The sequence below is a fragment of the Lissotriton vulgaris genome, chromosome 4_1 (assembly GCF_964263255.1).
Source record: "Lissotriton vulgaris chromosome 4_1, aLisVul1.2, whole genome shotgun sequence".
In the NCBI taxonomy this organism is placed as follows: domain Eukaryota; kingdom Metazoa; phylum Chordata; class Amphibia; order Caudata; family Salamandridae; genus Lissotriton; species Lissotriton vulgaris.
In genome coordinates this window covers 1,653,637,108-1,653,659,420 of record NC_141691.1, presented here as the reverse complement: position 1 = coordinate 1,653,659,420, position 22,313 = coordinate 1,653,637,108, and the positions used below count along the sequence as shown (strand labels likewise).

At 47.0% G+C, this 22,313-nt stretch overlaps 1 protein-coding gene across 1 annotated transcript in view; it reads left to right on the top strand.

Moving 5' to 3' along the window:
- The first annotated feature begins 1,497 nt into the window (after window positions 1–1,497).
- LOC147724360 (uncharacterized) overlaps window positions 1,498–22,313 on the top strand; it is a 54,057-nt gene continuing 33,241 nt past the window's right edge. The window contains exon 1 of the mRNA XM_086918029.1: window positions 1,498–1,564. Coding sequence (XP_086774155.1) covers window positions 1,498–1,564 — 67 coding nt within the window. The remainder of the gene's footprint in view (window positions 1,565–22,313) is intronic.

Here is a 22,313-nt window from a genome sequence, read left to right as displayed (position 1 = left end):
CAGTCAGTGACATGTATCGTGTAATTAGGGCACACTCTGCTATCTTGTAATGAAAGGCTAATAAACAGGCTTGCGCAGAGCGACTTCATTAGTCGGGGAAAGCAACGCGATATGGCGGGGTGATGGCCTGGAAGTGACAACTGTGTCTGCACACAGGAGAGCATGGCTGGAGGGAGAGGTGGGCGAGGCAACAAGTAACATGGAGAGTCGAGCCAGACTCGAGCTAAGAGTCCGGCTGGACTCTCAGAGCACGATTCGAGTCAGGATCACACAGTTTGGTCACACGTGGAGCCAGGATTTTTAGTTTATCATTATGCAATTCACCTATTAGGTGGCTACCTCCGTCTCTCCTTTTTAACATCAACTGTTTATGCTTTGTTTTTAATTCTATGTGCGTGACCCTCACAGCCTCTGTCCCTGCAGCACATCTCGCCTCAGCCTACCCTGGGCCTCGCAGTGTAGGCTCCCCCTCTCTCACCTCACCCGCACAGTCCCTCCCCTCTGTCCTCTTGCACCCCCATCCCTCCACCACTTCCACCCCTCTGTCTCTGCGCACCCTCACAGTTCTCCCCCCCCCGTCGCCGCCCACCCTCACAGTCCTACTCCTCTGTCATCTCGCACCCTCACTGTCCCACCCCTCGCAACCTCACTGTCTCACCCCTCGCACCCTCACTGTCCCACCCCTCTGTCACCTCTCACCCTCACAGTCCCTCCCCTGTCATCTTGCACCCTCACCCCTCTATCACTTCCACCCCTCTGTCACCTCTCACCCTCACAGTCCCACCCCTCTCTCACCTCTCACCCTCACAACCCCACCCCCTGCATTAAAATACTGCTTTCACTCTCTGCGGTGTCTCTTCCCATCGTCCTCACGCCCTCTTCCTCTCAGCCCCCATCCCCCCACAGTGTTCCCCCTGCATCACCACGAACCGTCTGCCCACCGACACCCCTTCCCTGCATTTCTCCACCCTTACATCCTCACCGTGTGCAGCCCCCCACCTCACACCTCCCACTCCTCCGTCACCCATCCTGTCACACCTCCCAGCCTTGCGTCGCCCTCTCCCTCGCTTCACTCTCACAGTGGTATCCCTCACCTGTCACGCGCCTGCACGCTCTCACCATCCACTCGCTTCCTTCCCATCGTACCTCTCACTGCCTGCATCACCTTGCCCATACCTCCTCCCCCCCCGCAGACTCCCAGCGCCTGACCCTATTCATGCTGAAAGCTGGCAGTGTTTGCTGCATCTCGTGATTAACCCCTATGTGTCCTCGCCCTGCCTGTCGGTGCTGCTGGGAGCTATGCCTGCCCTCCTCCGGAGCAGACTCCGCACTCTGCCTTAAACATCTGCCCTTTGGGACTGCCCTTGAACTCGGCACCGCTGCCCTGCCCCTACCTACGGTGGGCAGGAGCCCCCAATGCCAGAGGAGCCCGCTGGGGGGCACTGAGCAGAGAGGAACTTTTCATTTGTGGAGTAAGGGGAGTTTCAAGGGCTGAGGATGACGTCACACGGGAAGCTGCGGAAGGAGCGAGGGGTGCTGGCGGAGTACGAGAGCCAAGTCAAAGGTAAGTGCCCCAAGCCGCCGCTCCCCCCCCCCCCCTCCGTAGGTGTGTGTCTGAGGCCTGCTGGAAGGGTGGGAGCTTTGGTGTCCGTGAGCGGGAAGTGGTATAAACATCATCATTCTGTGGGGTCTACACTCCTCTCAGTGCATCTCATCTCCCCCCATAGAGCATTGATGTCTATACCACTCTCAGTGCATCTCATCTCCCTCCGCTACAGCACTGAGGCCTTATCATCTGTCAGTGTATCTCAAGCATCCGACTGTCAGAAACTGAGGCTAACACACCTCTCTCAGTGCATCTCACCCTCTGCTGCCAGAGACTGCGGCCTTATCATGTCGGTGTATCTCACCCCCTGCTGCCACAAAACTAAGACTGAGGCCTGCACACCCCTCAGTGCATGTCAACTTTCCTTCTGCCCGAGAAATGACACATACATAGCTCTATCAGTGCATCTCACCCCCCCCCCCCCCTGCTGCCAGAGAACTGAGGCCTGCACAGCTATTGCCATTGTAAATGACAATACCATTTATTTATATATAAAAGAAAATGTCTTCTTCCTTCGCTTTTTCCTTCTGATCCCTTTACCTCCACCTTTTTTGTGCTAAAAGAATGATAATACCTGTAATCAAGTGTGTGTATCCGTGCCTTCCTTTAAGTTCGCTGTGCTTGCTCCCCTGCCCCCTGGCTGTGCTTGCTCCCCTGCACACTGGCTGTGCTTGCTCCCCTGCCCCCTCGCTCTGCTTGCTCTCCTGTGTGTGTGGCTCTGGGTGTTTGTGTGGGCTCTGAGTGTGTGTGTGGGCTCTGGGTGTGTGTGTGTGGGCTCTGGGTGCGTGTGTGTGGGCTCTGGGTGTGTGTGTGTGGGCTCTGGGTGTGTGTGTGTGGGCTCTGGGTGTGTGTGTGTGGGCTCTGGGTGTGTGTGTGTGGGCTCTGGGTGTGTGTGTGTTGCTCTGGGTGTGTGCGGGGGGCTCTGGGTGTGTGTGGGGGGCTCTGGGTGTGTGTCTGTGGGGCTCTGGGTGTGTGTGTGTGGGGCTCTGGGTGTGTGTGTGTGGGGCTCTGGGTGTGTGTGTGGGGGGTCTCTGGGTGTGTGTGGTGGTCTCTGGGTGTGTGTGGCTCTGGGTGGGTGTGTGTGGCTCTGGGTGTGTGTCTCTGGGTGTGGGTGTGTGTCTCTGGGTGTGTGGGTGTGTGTTACTCTGGGTGTGTGGGTGTGTGTGGCTCTGGGTGTGTGGGTGTGTGTGGCTCTGGGTGTGTGTGGCTCTGGGTGTGTGTGGCTCTTGGTGTGTGGGTGTGTGTGTGGCTCTTGGTGTGTGGGTGTGTGTGTGGCTCTGGGTGTGTGGGTGTGTGTGTGGCTCTGGGTGTGTGTGTGGTGGTCTCTGGGTGTGTGTGTGGTGGTCTCTGGGTGTGTGTGTGGTGGTCTCTGGGTGTGTGTGTGGTGGTCTCTGGGTGTGTGTGTGGGGCTCTGGGTGTGTGTGGGGCGTTGGTTGTGTGTGTGGGGCGTTGGGTGTGTGTGGGGGGGCGTTGGGTGTGTGTGGAGGCTCTGTGTGTGCGGCTCTGTATGTGTGTGTGGGTGGCTTTGTGTGTGTGGCTCTGTGTGGGTGTAAATGCAATAGGTCCTGCATTTGCGAGCGATTACGCTATTGGCATTGTAAATGACAATGCCATTTATTTAACGATTAAGCTATTGGCAATGTAAATGACAATGCCATTTATTTATGAATAAAAAAAAAGTCAACAGCAATGCCAATAGCTCTACCTTTAATAATGCCGAGACCATTGCATTGTAAATGCTTGTTAATTCTGGTGCTACTAGAATCATCATTGATATCACCAAATTCAATAGGAAGTGAGCTGACCAGGCTTTATTCCCTTCAGATGTGATAACTACAGCCTTTGAAGGAAGCAGGATCGATCTATTAGGGTATTTCTGGGCAGTAATTGTGTTTTAAATGAAGAAAATCATAGGGCATCAACGTGCTTGGTTGGGGGCACCAGGCTGATTTTGCCTGGAAAGAAATTCCTGGTGATGCTATAAAATGATCACTGCATTGGGTGGATGCTCACTAATGAGAAAATCCAGTGGGTTTTGAAGTTCACCAAAGATTTACTGATGAAAATAGTGAAATTAACATTTTCAGGCATGCGATTAAGGTAAAGAAGGGTTGTACACCAACCAAACATAAACTGTGCAATGTACCCTTCAGATTAAGAGGTGATCTATACAAATTTTGGGCAAAAATACAACAGGATGGAATACTTGAAACTGTGAATGCCATGTTGTGGTTATCTCTGGTCGTGTTGCCGAAAAATAAGTCAGGACAATTTCAATTGTGTGTCAATCTGAGAAGCCTAAATGACACTGTACGGGTAAAGAATTTCCACATTCCTCGTATTGAGGATCTTATTACAGTTGTGGATCAGGCCAAATGGTAAACAAAATGTTATCTTAAAGCTGCATACCATCAGGTTGTTTTGAATGTTGAGTCATGTCACCTGACAGCTTTCGTAACACCTAATTAAATGTTTCAGTTCTGTAGAATGTCATTTGGTCTGGCCTCCGCTGCCTTTGTCTTTCAAAAGTACTCCATGGCATATCAAATGTTGTAGTCTTCAAAGATGACATCTTGGTATTTGCTACCACGTTGGAAGAGCATAAAGTCTAGTTTTGAATGCAGTGTTTAACAGTGGTGCTACTAAAAAAAAGGAAAAGTGTGTTTTTGCTGTCAATGAAGTAGAGTTTCTCAACTGAAGGGGTTAAACCCAAATCTGGGTTGGTGGATGGAATTGTAAGAGCTAATCACCCTAAAGATAGAGACCTGCTCAGATCTTTTCTAGGTATGAGCAAATTTTATTCCAAATTCATACGAAAATATTCGGATATGATTGAATGCTTCAGAGGTCTCCTCAAGAAGATTCCAATTTTGTTTGGTCATCTTTATATCAACAAAATTACAATCTCATCAGGCAGAACATAGTATGTGCTTAGGCTTTACAGCATTTTGCTGAACATGTATCACTGTGAATGCTAGTGCATATGGTCTTGGAGCTGTACTTTCCCAATGAGATTGTTTAAAGCAAGTAACTGTTGGGTTCTCTTCACGAAGATTGACTGACATTGAGACCAGATACTCGTTCATGGAGAAAGAAATTCTCTATGAACCTGGGGTGTCGAGAAATGAAAACAATATTTCTGGGGTAGTTTTGCTTAAGAACAGATCATAGACCATTGGTGGATATTCTCAAAGGCGTTAAAATTTAAAAAAAATGCACAGCAAGATTGGCCAGGTTGTTTGTAAAAATTGGTAAAGTTCAATTTTAATATGTCTCACATAGCTGGAGGTAGGAATTGCAAATCTGACTGTTTATCTAGACTACCTATGAGTAACCAGTCAGATTATTTGGAAGAAGAAGTTGTTGAAGAGTGCGTGATTGTGAAAGTTGAAGATTATGTGGCATGCAAGAGTCTTGATGAGTGAAGTAAAATGTGGTCAGTAATAGTGATTTACAAGAGGTCATAGACTTCGTTTTGAAGGGTTGGCCTCAGGAAAAAAGTGTGAGATTGAGTTTGCAACCATTTTTGAAAATTGCAGATAAGTTGTCCTTGGACAGCCTAATTTTTGTCAGAGGAGATAAATGAATTCCTCCTGCATGTTACAGGTGAAGAATCATTGAGAAAGCACATTCAGGATACCTATGTATGACGAACACTAAAAGGCATGTGAGGCGCGCATATTGGTGACCATGCATACATCTTGAAGTGCAGAGATGTTATCAATGTTGTCATATTGATAAACATTTGGTTACCTCAGTTACAGAACATAGGGCCAGATGTAGGTAGGCCAATACTGGCCGGTAACAGCCGAAAATACCTAGGGCCAGATGTAGGTAGGCCAATACCGGTCAATAACGGACGAAAATACCGAATTTCGGCCGTTACCGAACGGTATTGTGATATTGAGATGTAGGAGCCCAAAAAATTATGATTCGGTAAATACAAGTCGGTAAGTTACCGAATCGGAATTTACTGATTCAGAATTTACCGAATCGGAATTTACCGATTCAAAATTTACTGAATCGGTAAATAAGAAATGGGAAAAAATTAGTTTGAGATGTAGGTAACTTCTAAAATACTGAATTTCGTGAAATTCGGTATTTAGGAGTTGGTAATTACCATGGATTGAAAGCAGGAGGTAACCAGGTGCAGGCCATAAAAAAGGTCCCAAAATGCAACATTATGACCATAATGGCGGCATTCTACATCATAGCAAGGGGGCTACGGCTACAGGCAGCAGGAGAGAGGGTCTGGAGAAGGGAGGAGCAAGTCTACAGACAGAAAATAACGGTCTTTCAACTCACTGAGCCAGAGATCTTGCAAAGGTACAGGCGACACACCAAACCATCCTGGACTTGATCAGAGACCTCCACCCACTTTTGCAGAACCCAACCCCAAGGGCGCACGCCATCCCACCCCATGTGCAGGTGCTGTGTAGCCTACACCTCTTTGCATCTGGGAGTTACCAGAGTGTGATTGCTGCGGTAGGTGGGGTGTCCCAGAGCTGTCTGTCACGTTTCTTCAGGAAGTTCCTAGAGGCCATGATGCAGAGAATGCATCATTACATCTGCTTTCCTGACTCAAGACCAAGACTGACTTTTATCAAATGGCGAATTTTTCACACGTCATCGGCTGAATTGATGGCACCCACATCCCAATATGCCCACCTGCTTCCACTGAGTACATCTACAGAAACAGGAAGTCAACCCACTCAATCAATGTACAGGTAATCTGTGATGCCCACAACATTATCGCAGACATAGTGGCCAAGCTCCCAGGAAGTACCCACGATTCCTACATCTTTCAGAATAGTGGGATCTACACACGCCTGACAGAGGGGGAATTTAAAGAAGGATACCTGCTAGGTAAAACACTGTGACTAAGCATGGGCGGATTTTGCGGATCCACGATCCGCGGATTTTGCGGATTTGCGGATCGTGGATCCGCAAAATCCGCGGATTTTGCGGATTTGCGGATCCGCGGATTTGGGGCGGGGCTTCCATGCGAGTGCACATGCCTCTTGTGTGCATAAAAGGTCAGAGAAAGATCAGTTCAGCAGATGAAGAGAAAGAAGCCCCTGGTCACAAGAACAGCACGGGTATTGTGCTCGTGAAAGTCAAGGATGCAAAGGCCTCTATACAGCATCACAGCTGATTTTACACGGTAGAGTTGGGAAGAAGGCGCGCCTGTCCAGCCTCGACGACGCTCACGATTGTTTTTGGGCTAATGAATGAGTCACTGAATTTGAGCATCAACTAGTTCGAGCGACCATGTGTGTGTTACTATGCAATCGCCCGGAAGGGCGCAGGGGTCCCTTGAGTGAGCTGTCCATCATAGTGGGTGAATGGCGGGAAGACGATGCAAACCGCGAGTGTGTGAGCGGGGTCAAACGTGCGGGGCTTCCATGCGAGTTCACATGCCTCTTGTGTGTATAAAAGGTCAGAGAAAGATCAGTTCAGCAGATGAAGAGAAAAAGCTCCTGGTCACAGGAACAGCACAGGTATTGCGCTCGTGAAAGTCAAGGATGCAAAAGCCTCTATCCAGCATCACAGCTGATTTTCCACGGTACATTTGGGAAAAGAAAGCACACCAGCCTGGCCTGTTGTAACTATTTTACGATGGCGCCGGCAAGCTGCCAGCGCCATCCTAAAATAGTTACTAAATTAGCTTCAACAGGAAGCTCTAATAGATAAAATCGAGCACCTGCTTTATTTTATCTATTAGAGCTTTCTGTTGAAGCTAACTTAGTAACTATTTTAGGATGGCGCTGGCAGCTTGCCGGCGCCATCGTAAAATAGTTACAACAGGCCAGGCTTCAACTTTTGCCCCTGGATCCGGCGCTCGCGGATTTGCGAATTCTCGGTAAATTCGCGGGAGTTCGCGGATCGCGAATTTACCGAAAATTCGCAAAATCCGCGAGCGTAGCGGATTTTCCGCCAATACTTAACTGTGACACACCCTGATAATATGGCAGATGTATGTGTATGTGTGCATCTGAGTAATGGCTCTCTCATTTAAAAATAGGTGACAGCGCATATGCTGTCCGCTCGTTCATCCTGACACCCTACCTCAACCCTTCAACCCTGAGCCAGAGACGATACAACGTGGCACACAAATCCACTAGGATCGTTGTGGTACGCACCTTTGGCCTTTTAAAAAGCAGGTTCCGCTGCCTCCACAAAAGCGGAGGGGCACGGCAGTACTCACCACTCATCTGCTGTAAGATGATTGCAACTTGAGCAATGTTGCACAACCTTGCTACAAAGAAGGGCACGGAGGTTGAATTGAGCGGCTATGAGGACCACGATGATGAACATGCACTGCCTGAACCCAACACAGCAGGAGTTGCGCCACCAACAGATGGCAGACAGAGACTGGCAGAGATCACACAGAACTATTTCTGAGTAAGTAAAGAGACTTAGAAATGTGGAGTATGTACTAAACATAGTTTAATCATTGGCACTTCGCAGGTACTCAAGGGCACAAATGTGCAACACAAATGTCATGCATTTAACAATGGTAGTCCAGGCTCACTTCCCCATTAAATGTCATGGAGTGTGGGCAGCATCAGTCATTTCTGGTACCAGATGTAATTTGCTGGCTGTCGTCACTGGGTGTGTGGGTTGTTGGAGCACCATGGAGCCTGCTGCTCCTCCGTGTCTCAACAACAGTGGGGCTTGTCATGCTGCTCCTACTGGCGCTTTCTTCGCTCTCTGATACATCTAGAGCAGCAGTATTTGCTGACTGTGCATTTAGCAGCACCTCAAGAGCACTTGTAATCCCTGCAAGGCCCCATTACACCTCACTGCTACTGTGTGTTAGTGACTCTTGCATGTTGATGCATCTCCTGCATAGAAGGGAAGTGACTGTAGCCAGGCGGTTCACCGCCTTAGTGTTTGCTGCGCTTGCTGCCTGTCCCTCCTCCTTGTTGACCTGTCTTGGTCCAGTTTTGTGCACAGAAGCTGGACGGATTGTGACATGTCCTTCATCCCTGCAGCCATCTCCCTCATGCCTGATGCCAGGTTTTGGTTCTCATCCACCAGTGCACTGATGCCCTTCCCTATGCTCTCCATGTTTGTATTCAGGTGCTCATCTGGCGTTGCACCAACTGGATGGCCTTCCCCTGCATTCTCAGTATCTTGATCATGCTACCCTCCAGACCAAGAAAGACACTGGGACCCTCCATATGCTGTGCAGCACTGCTAACTCTGGGCCTGCGGCGTCTGGTACCTGTGCCGACACCCTCTGTGCTGGAGTGCTGTGTGGCAGTGCTTCCTTCCCCAGCCAAGATTGGAGTGTCGTTCCCCTCCATGTCACCTTCTGTTGTTTCCATTTCCACTAGTGGTGCAACAGCATGCCTCCTGCTTTTTTGAGCTGTAGGTGTTGTTTGTGGCAGTGACGCAGGAATTTCAGGTGAGGACAGTAGCAGAGGGGATTGTGAATGCTCTGGGGAGCCCTGCAGCTGTGGAGACATTTCTAGGTCTTGGGACGGTAGCTGTGTTGTTGTTTCACCAGTGTCCTCTGTTAAATTCCCAGCACTTGGGCCTGCCTCCTGGCTGTCGTCCCTCTGTGGTGCAGTGCCTTCTTTCGCCCTGGTACGCCTGCGAGATGTCTCGCCTGTGGACATAAAAGCATACATTAGCTATGAGGTCCTGCCTCAATGCTCATTCAATTAAATTCTTCTCACTGACACACTGTACATATTGCCTCTGCTTGATTGTGACTGATCTGTGTTGCATTACTTATAGCTTGGTGTGCTGTCTGACATGGTATGTCTTTCAATGACTACATCTCCCATAATGCATTGCTCCTGTATACTGCTACTTCTACTGGAGTGGGGTTAACACTGCTATATAGGGGAGAGGGAAGGTGATGGGTTGGGGGTGGTTGCTGTGCATGCTTCTTACCTTTTCTGGCGGCAGCTCTGGCTGAGCTGTTTGTATCTCCCAGTCCACAGATGCTCTCCGGTTCTATGGTGGACTCCACCAGCTCCTCTAGCTCAGTCAGGGGAGGTGCACGGTACTTCCCTCCTCCAGTTTTGTTTGCCTCTTTGTGGAGCTCTGCTATTTTCTTCTTGGTTATGCTCCTGAGGTCGTACCACCTCTTTTTCAGGTCATCTATGTCCCTTGGAGTCACTCCCACAGCATTCACTTTGGACTGCATTTCCAGCCAAATCTTTCTTTTGGCAGATTCAGCCACAGACAGGGACTGCTTTCCAAACAATTTATGGTGTTCTTTCACCACCTCCTCCACTAGGACCTGCAGCTCCATGGTGCTGAATTTTATTTTTCTCTTCCTCTCTTGGAGTTCCTTTTCACTGGCGCTTGCCATTTTCAAAAGTTTAAAAGCTCAAACGTTTTCCTGTGCCTCAGTGACTCTGCTCTGTTCTCTCAGCCTCTCCAGAACATTCAAATTGCTTGTAGCTGCCTGGGTATAGCCACTTCCTGGTTGGGAGGGGGGTGGAGGCACCTGATTGGCTGACTCATGAGTTTTACTTTTCTTTCCTAGCCAATTTGGTATTTACCGAATCGGTATTTACCGATTCGGTATTTCCCATTAATTTCTATGGGCCAAAAGGCCCATAGGAATGAATGGGAAATACTGAATCGGTAAATACTGATTCGGTAAATACCGATTCGGTAAATTCCGAACGGCTGATTCCGAATGTTACCGAATCGGTAAATTTTACCGATTTTTTTACCTACATCCCATTTACCGATTCTAAAATACCGAAACGGTAAAATTCGGTATTTTAGAATTGGTAAAATAGGATTACCTACATCTGGCCCCTAGAGTATCCCTTTGTTCTGAGAAAGTATGGAAAAGGGGTTTTATTGGTTTTTTGAGTCCTTTCCATGTATTGTTAGTTCACATGAGGTATTTTATCATCTGTCAACCTGGGTGGAAGTGAAGGGGGTTGCTGAACCCAATACTGGGGGTTTTAAGGAAGTACTTTCCAAAGAGGGCACATCAGCTGAATTATTATATAACATCAGTGCGCAATTCACCTTTGCAATCATGTAAGAATTTTTTTTAGAAAAATGTGCTCAAATACACTCACACTCCATAAAATTGTATTCAGTTTGATGGCAAAGTGAAAAGATTTACCGAAATCTTTGTGGAATGCGTTCAAAGTGCATTGAATCTCTTGTAGATTGTGTGCATGCTATCTGGGACACCATATGGGCATATCGCACTAGACCACACTCTGTAACAGAACCAATTACTTTTGAATGAATGAGGGGAAGAAGTGTGAGGTCATATCTATCCCCTTTGTGGCTGTATGATGTTCTTGATTTGTGTGTTGATGTTCATTCTTTGTCTGAAAAGGTGAAAGCTTTGAAGGATGAACTTGGAAGGACTAAGGTCAGGGATGAATTGTTCAGTAAGAAAAGTGAAAAGAATGCTATGATTGTGCAAGTAGAGATTAGGTATGTATTAGAAACCCATTTCCATTGGAAAAAGGCTTGTCTAAGTTTAGAGAACCCATTCAGGTTTGGAGCGTGTGAGGCAATTCAGTCATGATTTCCAATGGTCAGTGGTGGAACATGTCCTGGGTGGTAAAGGTGTGTAAAGGCAAACTCAGAGACACGAGCAAAGACTGTACCAATAAACTCAGTGACACAAGTGGTGACATAGTCTCAAAGGATGATGTTCCTGACCATGGGAACTGTCTACAACCTGTGGATCTTGTTAATCCTGTACGGAGAAGTTCATGTGGAAAAAAAGTGCCTAAAATATTTGTTAATTGAGTTCTGTACTAGCTTTATCTGTTGTGCTATGTTTGTATTATCTGAGTGGTTGGTGTGTGTAAAAGGGGGATATGTGTGGCATAGTATTGTGATTATGTCATTGTATAGTGTTTATATTCCGACTTAGTATTAGTGTTCAGGACATTCTATGGCCTTATATTGTAAGTGTCCTTTTCATTCATGAATGCAATATTCTAGAGGAGAATGCTCGAGTGTGATGCTTCAGGATGGTTAGCAGTTGAAGCCATCTACTGGGCTCATTGTACCTGTCTCTGCCAAAATAAAATCGATTGATTCACTACTACTTGTCTACACGCCTCCATCACTTTACATCACAAACACCAAGCCATTATGAAAGTGATTGATTTTTTTGTTTACATTTTTTTTATTAAAGTTTAACACTTTAGATACAGTGAAGCAGAGAGATTGTTCATTCACAAGTAAAATGCATAGGTAGACAGAGATAATTTAGACACTTGTGTGTACATTGGTGATTACTGTCTTTCTTAGCTACCATGGTATGTCATCCTAGTCCCGGTATTGCTCATATGTTAAGGCTATCTATAGCACATGTGTGTGTACTGGGTCAAATGTATGACATTACAATGCATACATTTACAATGCATGCCTTTACAACGCAGTTTTTACATTGCAACATCCTTTACAACTCATTATTTTAAAGCGCTTGCCATTACATCGCTTTTTCAGAAACGACCTTTACAACGCATTCCATTACATCGCATTATACCTTTACAGTGCATACCATTACAATACGTACCATTACATTGTATGTAAGGTAAGTGTTGGATAGTATAGGGGTAATCATTACTATTCTAACTCCAGTGGGTGCAACAGTAGGGTAAGGGTTGGATAGTGTAGGGGTAAAAATTACTATTCTAACTCCAGTGAGGGCAACATTAGGGTAAGTGTCGGATAGTGTAAGGCTACTATGCGTTGTAATGGTATGCAGTGCATTGACTTGCGATGTAATGCCTGCATTGTAGTGACATGCCTTGTAATGACATGCATTGTAGTGACATGCAATGTAATGGCTGCGTTGTAATGACATGCGATGTAAAGGATGTTGCACTGTAATGACTGATATGTAAAGGTAGTGTGATGTAATGACTGCGTTGTAAAGGTCGTTTCCCTCCTGGGACATGCCTATTGGTAAATAATGTGGTTGTGGAGCCACGTCTACCCATGGTGTTCGAGGGAGACTTAGTATTCTGCCCAAGTGAGTGGGTAGTGGACCCTGTTCCCTAGTGGCGTTATCTAAGCTGATGGTGTGCATCCTTAACTTAGAACCGGGGTATTGAACTGGGGTACTGGTTTGGGCTTAGTGGGGAGGGAAGGTGCGTGTGCAGACGGAAGGGAAGTGAGTAAATCCACTGCATAGGTGGGTGAGGCCACTTTGGCGGCTGGAGGCTGCTGATGGGGGGTCCCAGGGGGCTCAACTTCTTTCACTGTTGCTGCCCTGGATTATGCTCCATGACATGGATTGTGGTGGGGCGTCTCCAATAGGTGTATGCTCTGATTCGTTACGTCTGTCATTATTATGAAAGTGATTGATAAAAGCAAACCATCACAATACACAGCTTACCACATTCCACCATACCTTGCTAGTGAGATCTGGTTCTGAATTATTAATAGTTGCCTTACAATGGATCTGTACCTTATCCTCTCAAAATAGGTTGCATTTGCTGATTTCATTAAAAAATAACTTGCTGACTACACAGATGGAAATGTATTAACATGTTGGTAGCTTTGCCTCTTTGCTAAGATGCTAGAAAGATGAGTTGCAAACCAGCTTGTGGACTTCACCACTGAAAACTAACTGTTAGGTGAGTTTCACTCAGGATTCTGATCTAGCCACAAGATGGAAACCATTCTGCTCTGGATTCCTGATGCCAGCCTACACCTTTTGATGAAAATGTAAGACCTATCAGACAAACAGAACTTAACTTATAACGATTTGAAACACTCCATGAACCCTCCCCACTACCTTATGGTGATCACAAGGGCTTGAAATTCACTACTCAGCCTTGATGTTGAACCTCTTGTGCACATTGACAAAACTTGGGCTATACCTTCACTGTAATGCTGATGATGCTGAGCTCTAACTGAAGATTAGATTCAAGGAGAGTCCTCGCACAATGACCACCTGTCTCTAAGATTCAGAATATTCTTAAGCTTGGCGCTACCAGTGCCACTTCAGCTAAGTCCATCTTTTTTACATTAGAGTCATTGCTCCATTATGGTGCCCATCTCAAAACTTTGGCAAGCAACAACAAACCAACTGGTTAATAGGAACTAATGGATAATACGATACTATAGAATCCGAGAAATTTTCTTTCAAAGGCAGACCTATAGCCAGCTGTAACAGTCATCGTTAACTTTCAAACATATATGATGTCTTGCTCCTCTTCTAGCCATTCTGCACTCTGCAGCTTGCTGTGCCGCAAATCCAAACAAGACTTTACAATGCAATGGTTTCGCCTTTGGAAAAGTTAGAGCTATTGGCATTGTAAATGACAAAATCTGTATTTATGTGTTGGTTTTGAAAACAGATAAATAAATGGAATTGTTGTTTACATTGCCATTAGCTTAATCTCTCGCAAATGTGAGACCTATTGTACCCTACGGACGAGCTCAGCAGACAACAATTACTACTACACACACCCAGAGGCACACACACACACCCAGAGCCAGCCCCACACACACACAAAGAGCCAGCCCCACACACATACCCAGAGCCAGCCCCACACACACACCCAGAGCCAGCCACACACACACACCCAGAGCCACACAAACACCCAGAGCCACACACACACACACACACACCCGGAGCCACACACCCACACCCAGAGCCACACACACACCCAGAGCCACACATACACACACCCAGAGCCACACACACACCCAGAGCCACACACACACACCCAGAGCCACACACACACACACAGACACACACACACACACGCAGAGCCACACACACACACACACACAGAGCCACGCACACACACCCAGAGCCACACACACACACACACACACCCAGAACCACACACACACACACCCAGAGCCACACCCACCCACCCAGAGCCACACATACCCACCCAGAGCCACACACACCCACCCAGAGCCAGGAGAGCAAGCACAGCGAGGGGGCAGGGAAGCAAGCACAGCAAGGGGGCAGGGAAGCAAGCATAGCGAGGGGGCAGGGAAGCAAGCACAGTGAGGGGGCAGGGAAGCAAGCACAGCGAAGGGGCAGGGAAGCAAGCACAGCGAGAGGGCAGGGAAGCAAGCACAGCGAGGGGGCAGGGAAGCACGCACAGCGAGGGGGCAGGGAAGCAACTATATGCTATGTAATGTAAAATAAAACAGGAAATGTAGGTGACAATTAAAGTCACATAGTCACAAGACCATAAAACTAATATGTGTCTGTAAAGCTTAGAGGTAAAGTAAAGAGAATAAAAACAGGCAATATTCATTTAAACAACTAACCACATAGGCAAAAGTGTAGTGGGAAAATGGTCCAGTACCCATAACCAATCCTAGAAGTAGGATAGTAGCTACCGTGAAATGTGACAAACATCCTTTAAAAACGATCCCCTGTGTGAGTGTAGAAACCTACAGTAGCCCAAGGAGTAAAACGTACACTGTGAGAATGGGGCTAAGACCCATTACAATATCTAATGTAAGAGAGGATAAACAAATGTGCCAATGGTGAGAAAACTCCAAAGAATACAATTGCCCCAGAAAAAAAACAGCAATAACATTAGCATATGCATCTTTGAAAGTATAAGGTGTGTTTGACGCCTGAATATTGTAGCACACAGACAACGAAGTTAGTGAGAAGACAACCATGCCTCTCATCAATTAAGATATGCAATATAAATACATCTTGGCGGCATAGACTGGCCATTGTGCATAATTCTAACACTAAACAGCATGCGACCAAGACGCGAGAAAAAATGTGATGAGCACAAAAACTTTTTTTAAAAATAATAGATAGTACATGCACTTGCAAAGTAAAATGGAGAAACATTACTGCGTGAGCTCGCAAAGAGCAAGCTCAGCAAATGCTCAAATGTTTAAGCCGCACAGCTCATGGTTGACATAGCGTGAACAAAACACAGTCCTCGTGTAGCAAAGATGACACGACTAGTACACCCACAGGAAGGGTTCAGATGTTTATAGCAGAAGTCAGGATGTAGAAAAAGGGCTGCACGTTCGGTGTGCAGCGCCGGGGGCTCACTGCACGCTAGTGCGCGAAACTTTGTCCCTCAGAGTTGCACAGACATGACCTGATGTAAGCAAGGTGTGTCGTCGTTGCAATAAGGTGAGGAAAAAAAGCGCGCGCAATGTCAATCAACCGAAAACGGGTTTAATGGCTGCAAAAAATGGCCAAAGGTACAATTCTGTGGAGAACGTACAATATTCAGGACTTTTTGTGGTACAAAGTGACATGGGGCACAAATAGAGTTGAGCACCAAAAAAAAACGGTCCAGTCATAACAAGCGATGTCTCAGGCATGACTCACCAAAAATGCCCTGCTCCGATTATTGCTAGCATAAACGTAGGCAAGCAAAACAAACTCCAGAATATTTACCCTGAATCACCTTTTGTGAAGAATTGAAAAATGTAGCTTGAAACAGACAGCATTTTATTCAGCATAAATCCGTGCCCCGGTGACACACAGTTCCACTCAGACAAAAGGAAAACACCGAGAACAATTCTCCTCTTGTGGCAACAAAGTGACATGCGAACATCACCACGTACCCCAGAATGGAACTAACACTTATTGATGATATTTTTAACGAAAGATTGGCTTAAAGGGCAAAAAAGACCGAGCATCTTGGCATTGCATCATTTGTGTGGCAGTAATAAGGTGTAATTCAAAATGCTTCAGTTCACGCAGCTGTGCATAAGCTCGACAAAACACACAGCCAAGCCACTGTTATCCAAACATCCGGCACACGAGGCCTTCCCTCACTCGTCCTGGACACCATGAATTGCACAACGCATGCATATAACCGTATACTGGGCCCGTGCGACACATTTCCAATCTTGCGCGTGTGGTCTGGTCTGTCTACGTGACTGCTCGGGTATTTCCTGCTGTCGGCAGCACTAAGCCGAATAAAATTAGCCGCCGCTTTACAGGAAGAAATCTGTTTCCCCCGTGAGCGGAGAGGCCTGGCTAGCGAGCATTAGCAGCATATTGCGCCGGACAGCGGGAGGGGGGCGGGTGAACGGGCTCACGGACAGCGGGAGGGGGGGGCGGGTTAACGGGCACACGGACAGCGGGGTGGGGGGGCGGGCAGGCACACAGACAGCGGGAGGGTGGTCAGGAAAAAGCCAGCGGGACAGGGACTAGGCGAACAATGAACACAAACATCGGTGTAAAAAAAAAAAAAAGTACAAGCCCACAGTGGCCACGTCTTCATGACATTGGGGAGAGGGAAAGAATCGGTGGAACGCCCACCAATCGCCTCGGGAAATGACGAACAGTTCTCTCTTCCAATGGCTAGCCTCTATTTATGGAGCTAGCCAATGGAAGAGAGAGGCGGAAAAAAGGCCACACTGTTCTAACATTAGATTTCGCCTGCGCCGAAAAGCTAAGCGGTGGGCAGCTTTCCACGAGGCGAAACCTAAAAAGATTGTATCACGTCTAGCCTTATCTTACCTCTGGAATCAAAAAATACCTATACGTCGGTAGCATCAATTAGAAAGGTCTCCTCATGGACAAGCCCGGTTCTCTGGCACAAAAGATAAAACTCTCTGGTGAAAATGAGACATCTAGCATCCCATCACCTGCAGCTATGCTTCACAGTATATGGACTTCCAGCAAAAAGGTTGATGGAATAACAGGTGGCCGATTTTGTGTTTATGGTTAGTGATGCAGCGCTAGTCCGGAAATAATTTCTAATATCATAGCACCTTTTCTCTGAAGTACAAAATCATACATATACTTCGACGGTGAGGCCCATGACACCGTGAGTCACCCATAAAATAATTCCATCCTACTTCATGGATCGGTGAATTTCAAAGGAGAGCTGCTGTATCACAGTGGAGTGTCTAAACTACAACTAAATATTTATACTATTTACACCTGCAGTTTAAATAAGCTTACCAACGTTTTCATTTAATAATACATATTAATTAGACACGCCACCACTAAGGTTGACGGATCTGCTAGTAAAAAATTAGGCGTAGGAAAACTCAAGACCAGCTTAATTCTCCATTTATCTAATTTTTATTAAGAGAAAATTCAGCATATCTAAACAATTATTCATTTATTTATTTTCTTTATTCAAAACGACAATTAAAGAAATAAGAGTTTATTTCAGACAATTAATTTAATTTATTTCAGAAATTTTAAAATAGACATTTTATTTCTATTTAGAAATGCAAGTATTAGTTAAAGCAGATAGTACCAAAACTCATTTTCTCCTATTTCCCTAACTTCCCTGGCTAATAGCCTCACCTAAAGTTCAGATCTCATTCAGAAGAAATAGGAAATTATTCAAAGTCTTACATCCCAGGAAAATCAGCATTCCGACAGCATTTCTTGAGGAAATCGAAAAGAAGCTTTTTCTTCAATAAAATCATCACTTTTTATACCCTTTTCACTAGCTCTATCTATCGAAAAATGTAACTTTGAGCCTAAATTCGAGTTCTGATTGGACAATTTTGGGTTGGATGAGCATCATCTCATCATCATAATATTAATTTTCCTTCTGTCTGCAAGTTTCTAATGGGTCCATTGTTTGGCCCAAGTCCGGCCTAGTCCTGTTCTCCATTCGCAACTTTGCTGGATATTCTCACATTCTGAACCATTGTGCTCATCATTTTGGCAGCCATCTATACTTCCAGGCCACGTTGTCCTTGAACCGCAGTCACTCCAGGCACAAGCAGCTCGCATTCGGACTCGGATTATGCTTGCGCATGCGTACTTCTTTTATGGCCACAATAATCGAGTGACTCCATTTTCATTTAGACCTCACGTGTCAAAAATAGGAACTATCATAGGAACAAACACAAATGAACATTAATTTAAGAATTTTAGCCTTTCTGTTTACCTCCCCCCTTTCTAAGGTTTTCCGTATTAGTAGTTACCTAGTGAAATAGCCACATTTAAGCATAATATATTCACTTATCCTCGCATTTTGCCACAAAATACGTAAACAAAAAGCACATTTATGCTGCATTCCGTTATCTTAAAGCTGCTTATTAGTTTAGGACATGACAGAATCACAAAATTAGTTAATTATGATTGCAACATAAGCATAATTAGTTTCCCACATGTGTCTGTGTAGGTGCAACTTTTATTTTAAATTGGTTAATTTCATGCGTCACTCAGTTAGTTCAAATTATGATTATGGAAGTATGATTTCACAAGGGTACACAAAATTTTGTTTCTCCACCTTGCTCCATCATTAGCATTAATGATGTGTCAGTATTTTCTTGTACATACCGTGTAGGCTGTGTTCTCTGAGTGTTCTGTGATTTTATTGATTTGTGTAATACATGTTAGGATGTTTGTATTTCGAGATCAGCTTGGTATGTCTGTTTGAGTGATTGTGAGTCCGATTGTGGTTGTTTGGGGGTTGATGGAACCTGGGATTCCCCAGGGTATATATCTACTATTAGAAATATTGTTTATTGTGGTTTGGGCATTTGAATATATTCTATGTAACCATTCTAGCTGAATGTATTACAACAATCCTTTGATATTGTGAACAAATTTAATGTATTCAATTTCGTGATAAAAGTTGGGTAACACTAGAACCACCGCCCCCCACCACCACCCTCCGCGCCTGGACCCCAATAAGCACCGAAGACACCGTCCGCACGATGAACTCCATCCACTCCGGATCTCCGACCGACCCCTGCCCTCACCACGTCTTCAACAAGGCTGACACTGTCATCGCACCCCACCTGCGGGACATCATCAACACCTCCTTCGACACCGCTACCTTCCCGGAGAGCTGGAAGCACGCCGAACTCAGCGCTCTACTAAAGAAGCCATCAGCCGACCCCACCGACCTCAAGAACTACCGCCCCATCTCGCTGCTCCCGTTTCCTGCAAAAGTCATCGAGAAGACCGTCAACAAGCAGCTGGCCGCCTTCCTCGAGACGAACGGATCCCTCGACCCCTCGCAGTCTGGCTTCCGGGCCAACCACAGCACCGAGACCGCCCTGATCGCAGCCACCGATGACATCCAAGCACTGCTCGACAGCGGAGAAGCAGCAGCCCTCATCCTCCTAGACCTCTCCGCTGCCTTCGACACTGTCTGCCACCGTACACTAGTGCAGCGTCTCAGCAACGTCGGAATCCAGGAGAAGGCACTGGAGTGGATCACCTCCTTCCTCGCCGAAAGGACACAGAGAGTCCGCCTCCCCCCGTTCAGGTCTTAAGCCACCAAAGTCATCTGCGGCGTTCCTCAAGGCTCCTCGCTCAGTCCAACCCTATTCAACGTCTACATGAGCCCCCTCGCAGACATCGCACGCCAGCACAACCTCAACATCATCTCCTACGCCGACGACACCCAGCTGATTCTCTCCCTCACCAACGACCCCGCCACCGCCAGAGCCAACCTTCACTAAGGGATGAAAGAGGTAGCCGAATGGATGAAGAACAGCCGCCTGAAACTGAACTCGGACAAGATGGACGTCCTCATCCTGGGATCCTCACCCTCCGCTTGGGACGACTCCTGGTGGCCCCCCGCCCTAGGCAGCGCACCCAAAACAACAGACCACGCACGCAACCTGGGCTTCATCCTGGACTCTCCCTCTCCATGACCAGACAAGTCAACGCCGTCTCCTCGTCATGCTTCAACATCCTGCGCATGCTACGTAAGATCTTCCGGTGGATCCCCACCGAGACCAGGAAGACGGTCACTCAGGCCCTCGTCACCAGCCGTCTGGACTACGGCAACTCCCTCTACGCCGGAACCACTGCCAAACTCCAGAAGAGACTTCAGCGGATCCAGAACGCCTCAGCACGACTCATCCTGGACATCCCCCTTCGCAGCCACATCTCCGGACACCTGAGAGACCTGCACTGGCTCCCGGTCAACAAGAGAATCACCTTCCGACTCCTCACCCACGCACACAAAGCCCTACACAATCAAGGCCCAGGATACCTCAACAGCCGCCTCAACTTCTATGCTCCCAAACGCCAGCTTCGATCGACCGGCCACGCCCTCGCCGACGTCCCCTGCATCCGAAGAGCCACCACAGGGGGACGGTCCTTCTCCTACCTCGCCACCAAGACATGGAACTCCCTCCCGACCCACCTCCGCCTGACCCAGGACCACCTCGCCTTCAGGAAGCAACTCAAGACCTGGCTGTTCGAGCAGTAGCGGACCCCCCTCCCCTAGCGCCTTGAGACCCTCTGGGTGAGTAGTGCGCTATATAAATGCTTGATTGATTGATTGAGTTGTATTATACTCAAACCTTTGGGCTGTAGTGCGACTTATTGCGCACTGAAAGCATTGACTAGATATCCTTTTCTTATTTATTTACCAGGCAGGTGATTGTTTGTTTTATCAGTAGCATTAATGATGTATCAGTATTTTATTTTAACAGTGTATGATGTGTTCTCTGAGCGTGCCTCTCTGTTAGTTTGCATTCCACTTTGGAGTTGAGAGAAAGAAGCCAGGATAGGTGCGTGTCTTATGTGCTCCTCTGTAAAGGTGTTCCAACCAGTGGCGGCCGGCATTGCTTGTGGGTGGGGGCGGGCATGGGAGGGATCAAGGGGGTCGCGCAGGTGGGGGCTTGCGATTGTGAGAGGGAGCATAAAAAACCTACCTTTCCGCTGTGTCTCGCATCTCTGCTCCTGATCTCCTGCCTCTGACTTCAGGAACAGGAAGCAGGCAGGCAGGCTCCCTCTCCTAAGCCAATCACCACACTGCACTGCAGTGTTGTAATAGGTCTGAGCGCTGTGACACGACACTCAGCCAGGGGCTGGAGGGGTGGGCATATTCTCCATACAGGCTATAATGCAGTCTGCATGGAGAAAGGGAAAGTGTGCATGACCGGCTTGGGTGGCCCAAGAAGGCCGGCCAAACGGTCATTGCGCATTTAGGAGTGGGAAAACCTCTCTTCCCCTGATCTGAATGCAGAGCAGCCCTGCCCACCCGCCTGCAAAGCAACAGGAAACATAAAATTAGAATAACTGAAAGTTATTATCATTTTATGTTTTTGTTTCTCGCACTGCTTGAAAGCAGTGGGGCGACTCTCCTCTGCCATAGTGGAGGAGCAACCACTGGTTCTAACTTGGAATAGAGTATCTTTTGTGAAGTATTCCGTATTTCATACTTTATAGCCAGTCAGGCCCTGGCCGCTTACTGTATCCTAGCCAGGCGGGCAACTAGAGCCCAATCTCGGGGGGGGGGCTGAAAAATATTTCGGGAGGGGCTAATTCTTCCAAACATAGACAGAGTGACTGAAAGATGGGGTGAAAACACAACAAGAACCTAATTTACAAGTAAATGGTCTCTTAAAGACCTGTTAAGTACTCGGTGCGGCTGCAATTAGATGGTCACCAGCCCGCAAAGCTGTGTCAGTCCAGGCTGACACACACGACGGGGAAGGGCTGAAGCCCCGTGAGCACAATAGGTGTTGCGCGCCTGATCCCAGCCAATGGATGACCTTGTCTTTGAAAAACAAAAAAACAATGTCACGCACACTCTGGCAGTTTTCTCCAAGCTTTTTGGGTGCATATTTCAGCATTTTCGTCCGGCTGATGATGCTGCGCTCTAAATGAAGATTAGATTCAAGGAGAGTCCTCGCACAATGACCACCTGTCTCTAAGATTCAGAATATTCTTAAGCTTGGCGCTACCAGTGCCACTTCAGCTAAGTCCATCTTTTTCACATTAGAGTCGTTGCTCCATTATGATGCCCATCTCAAAATTTTGGCAAGCAACAACAAACCAACTGGTTAA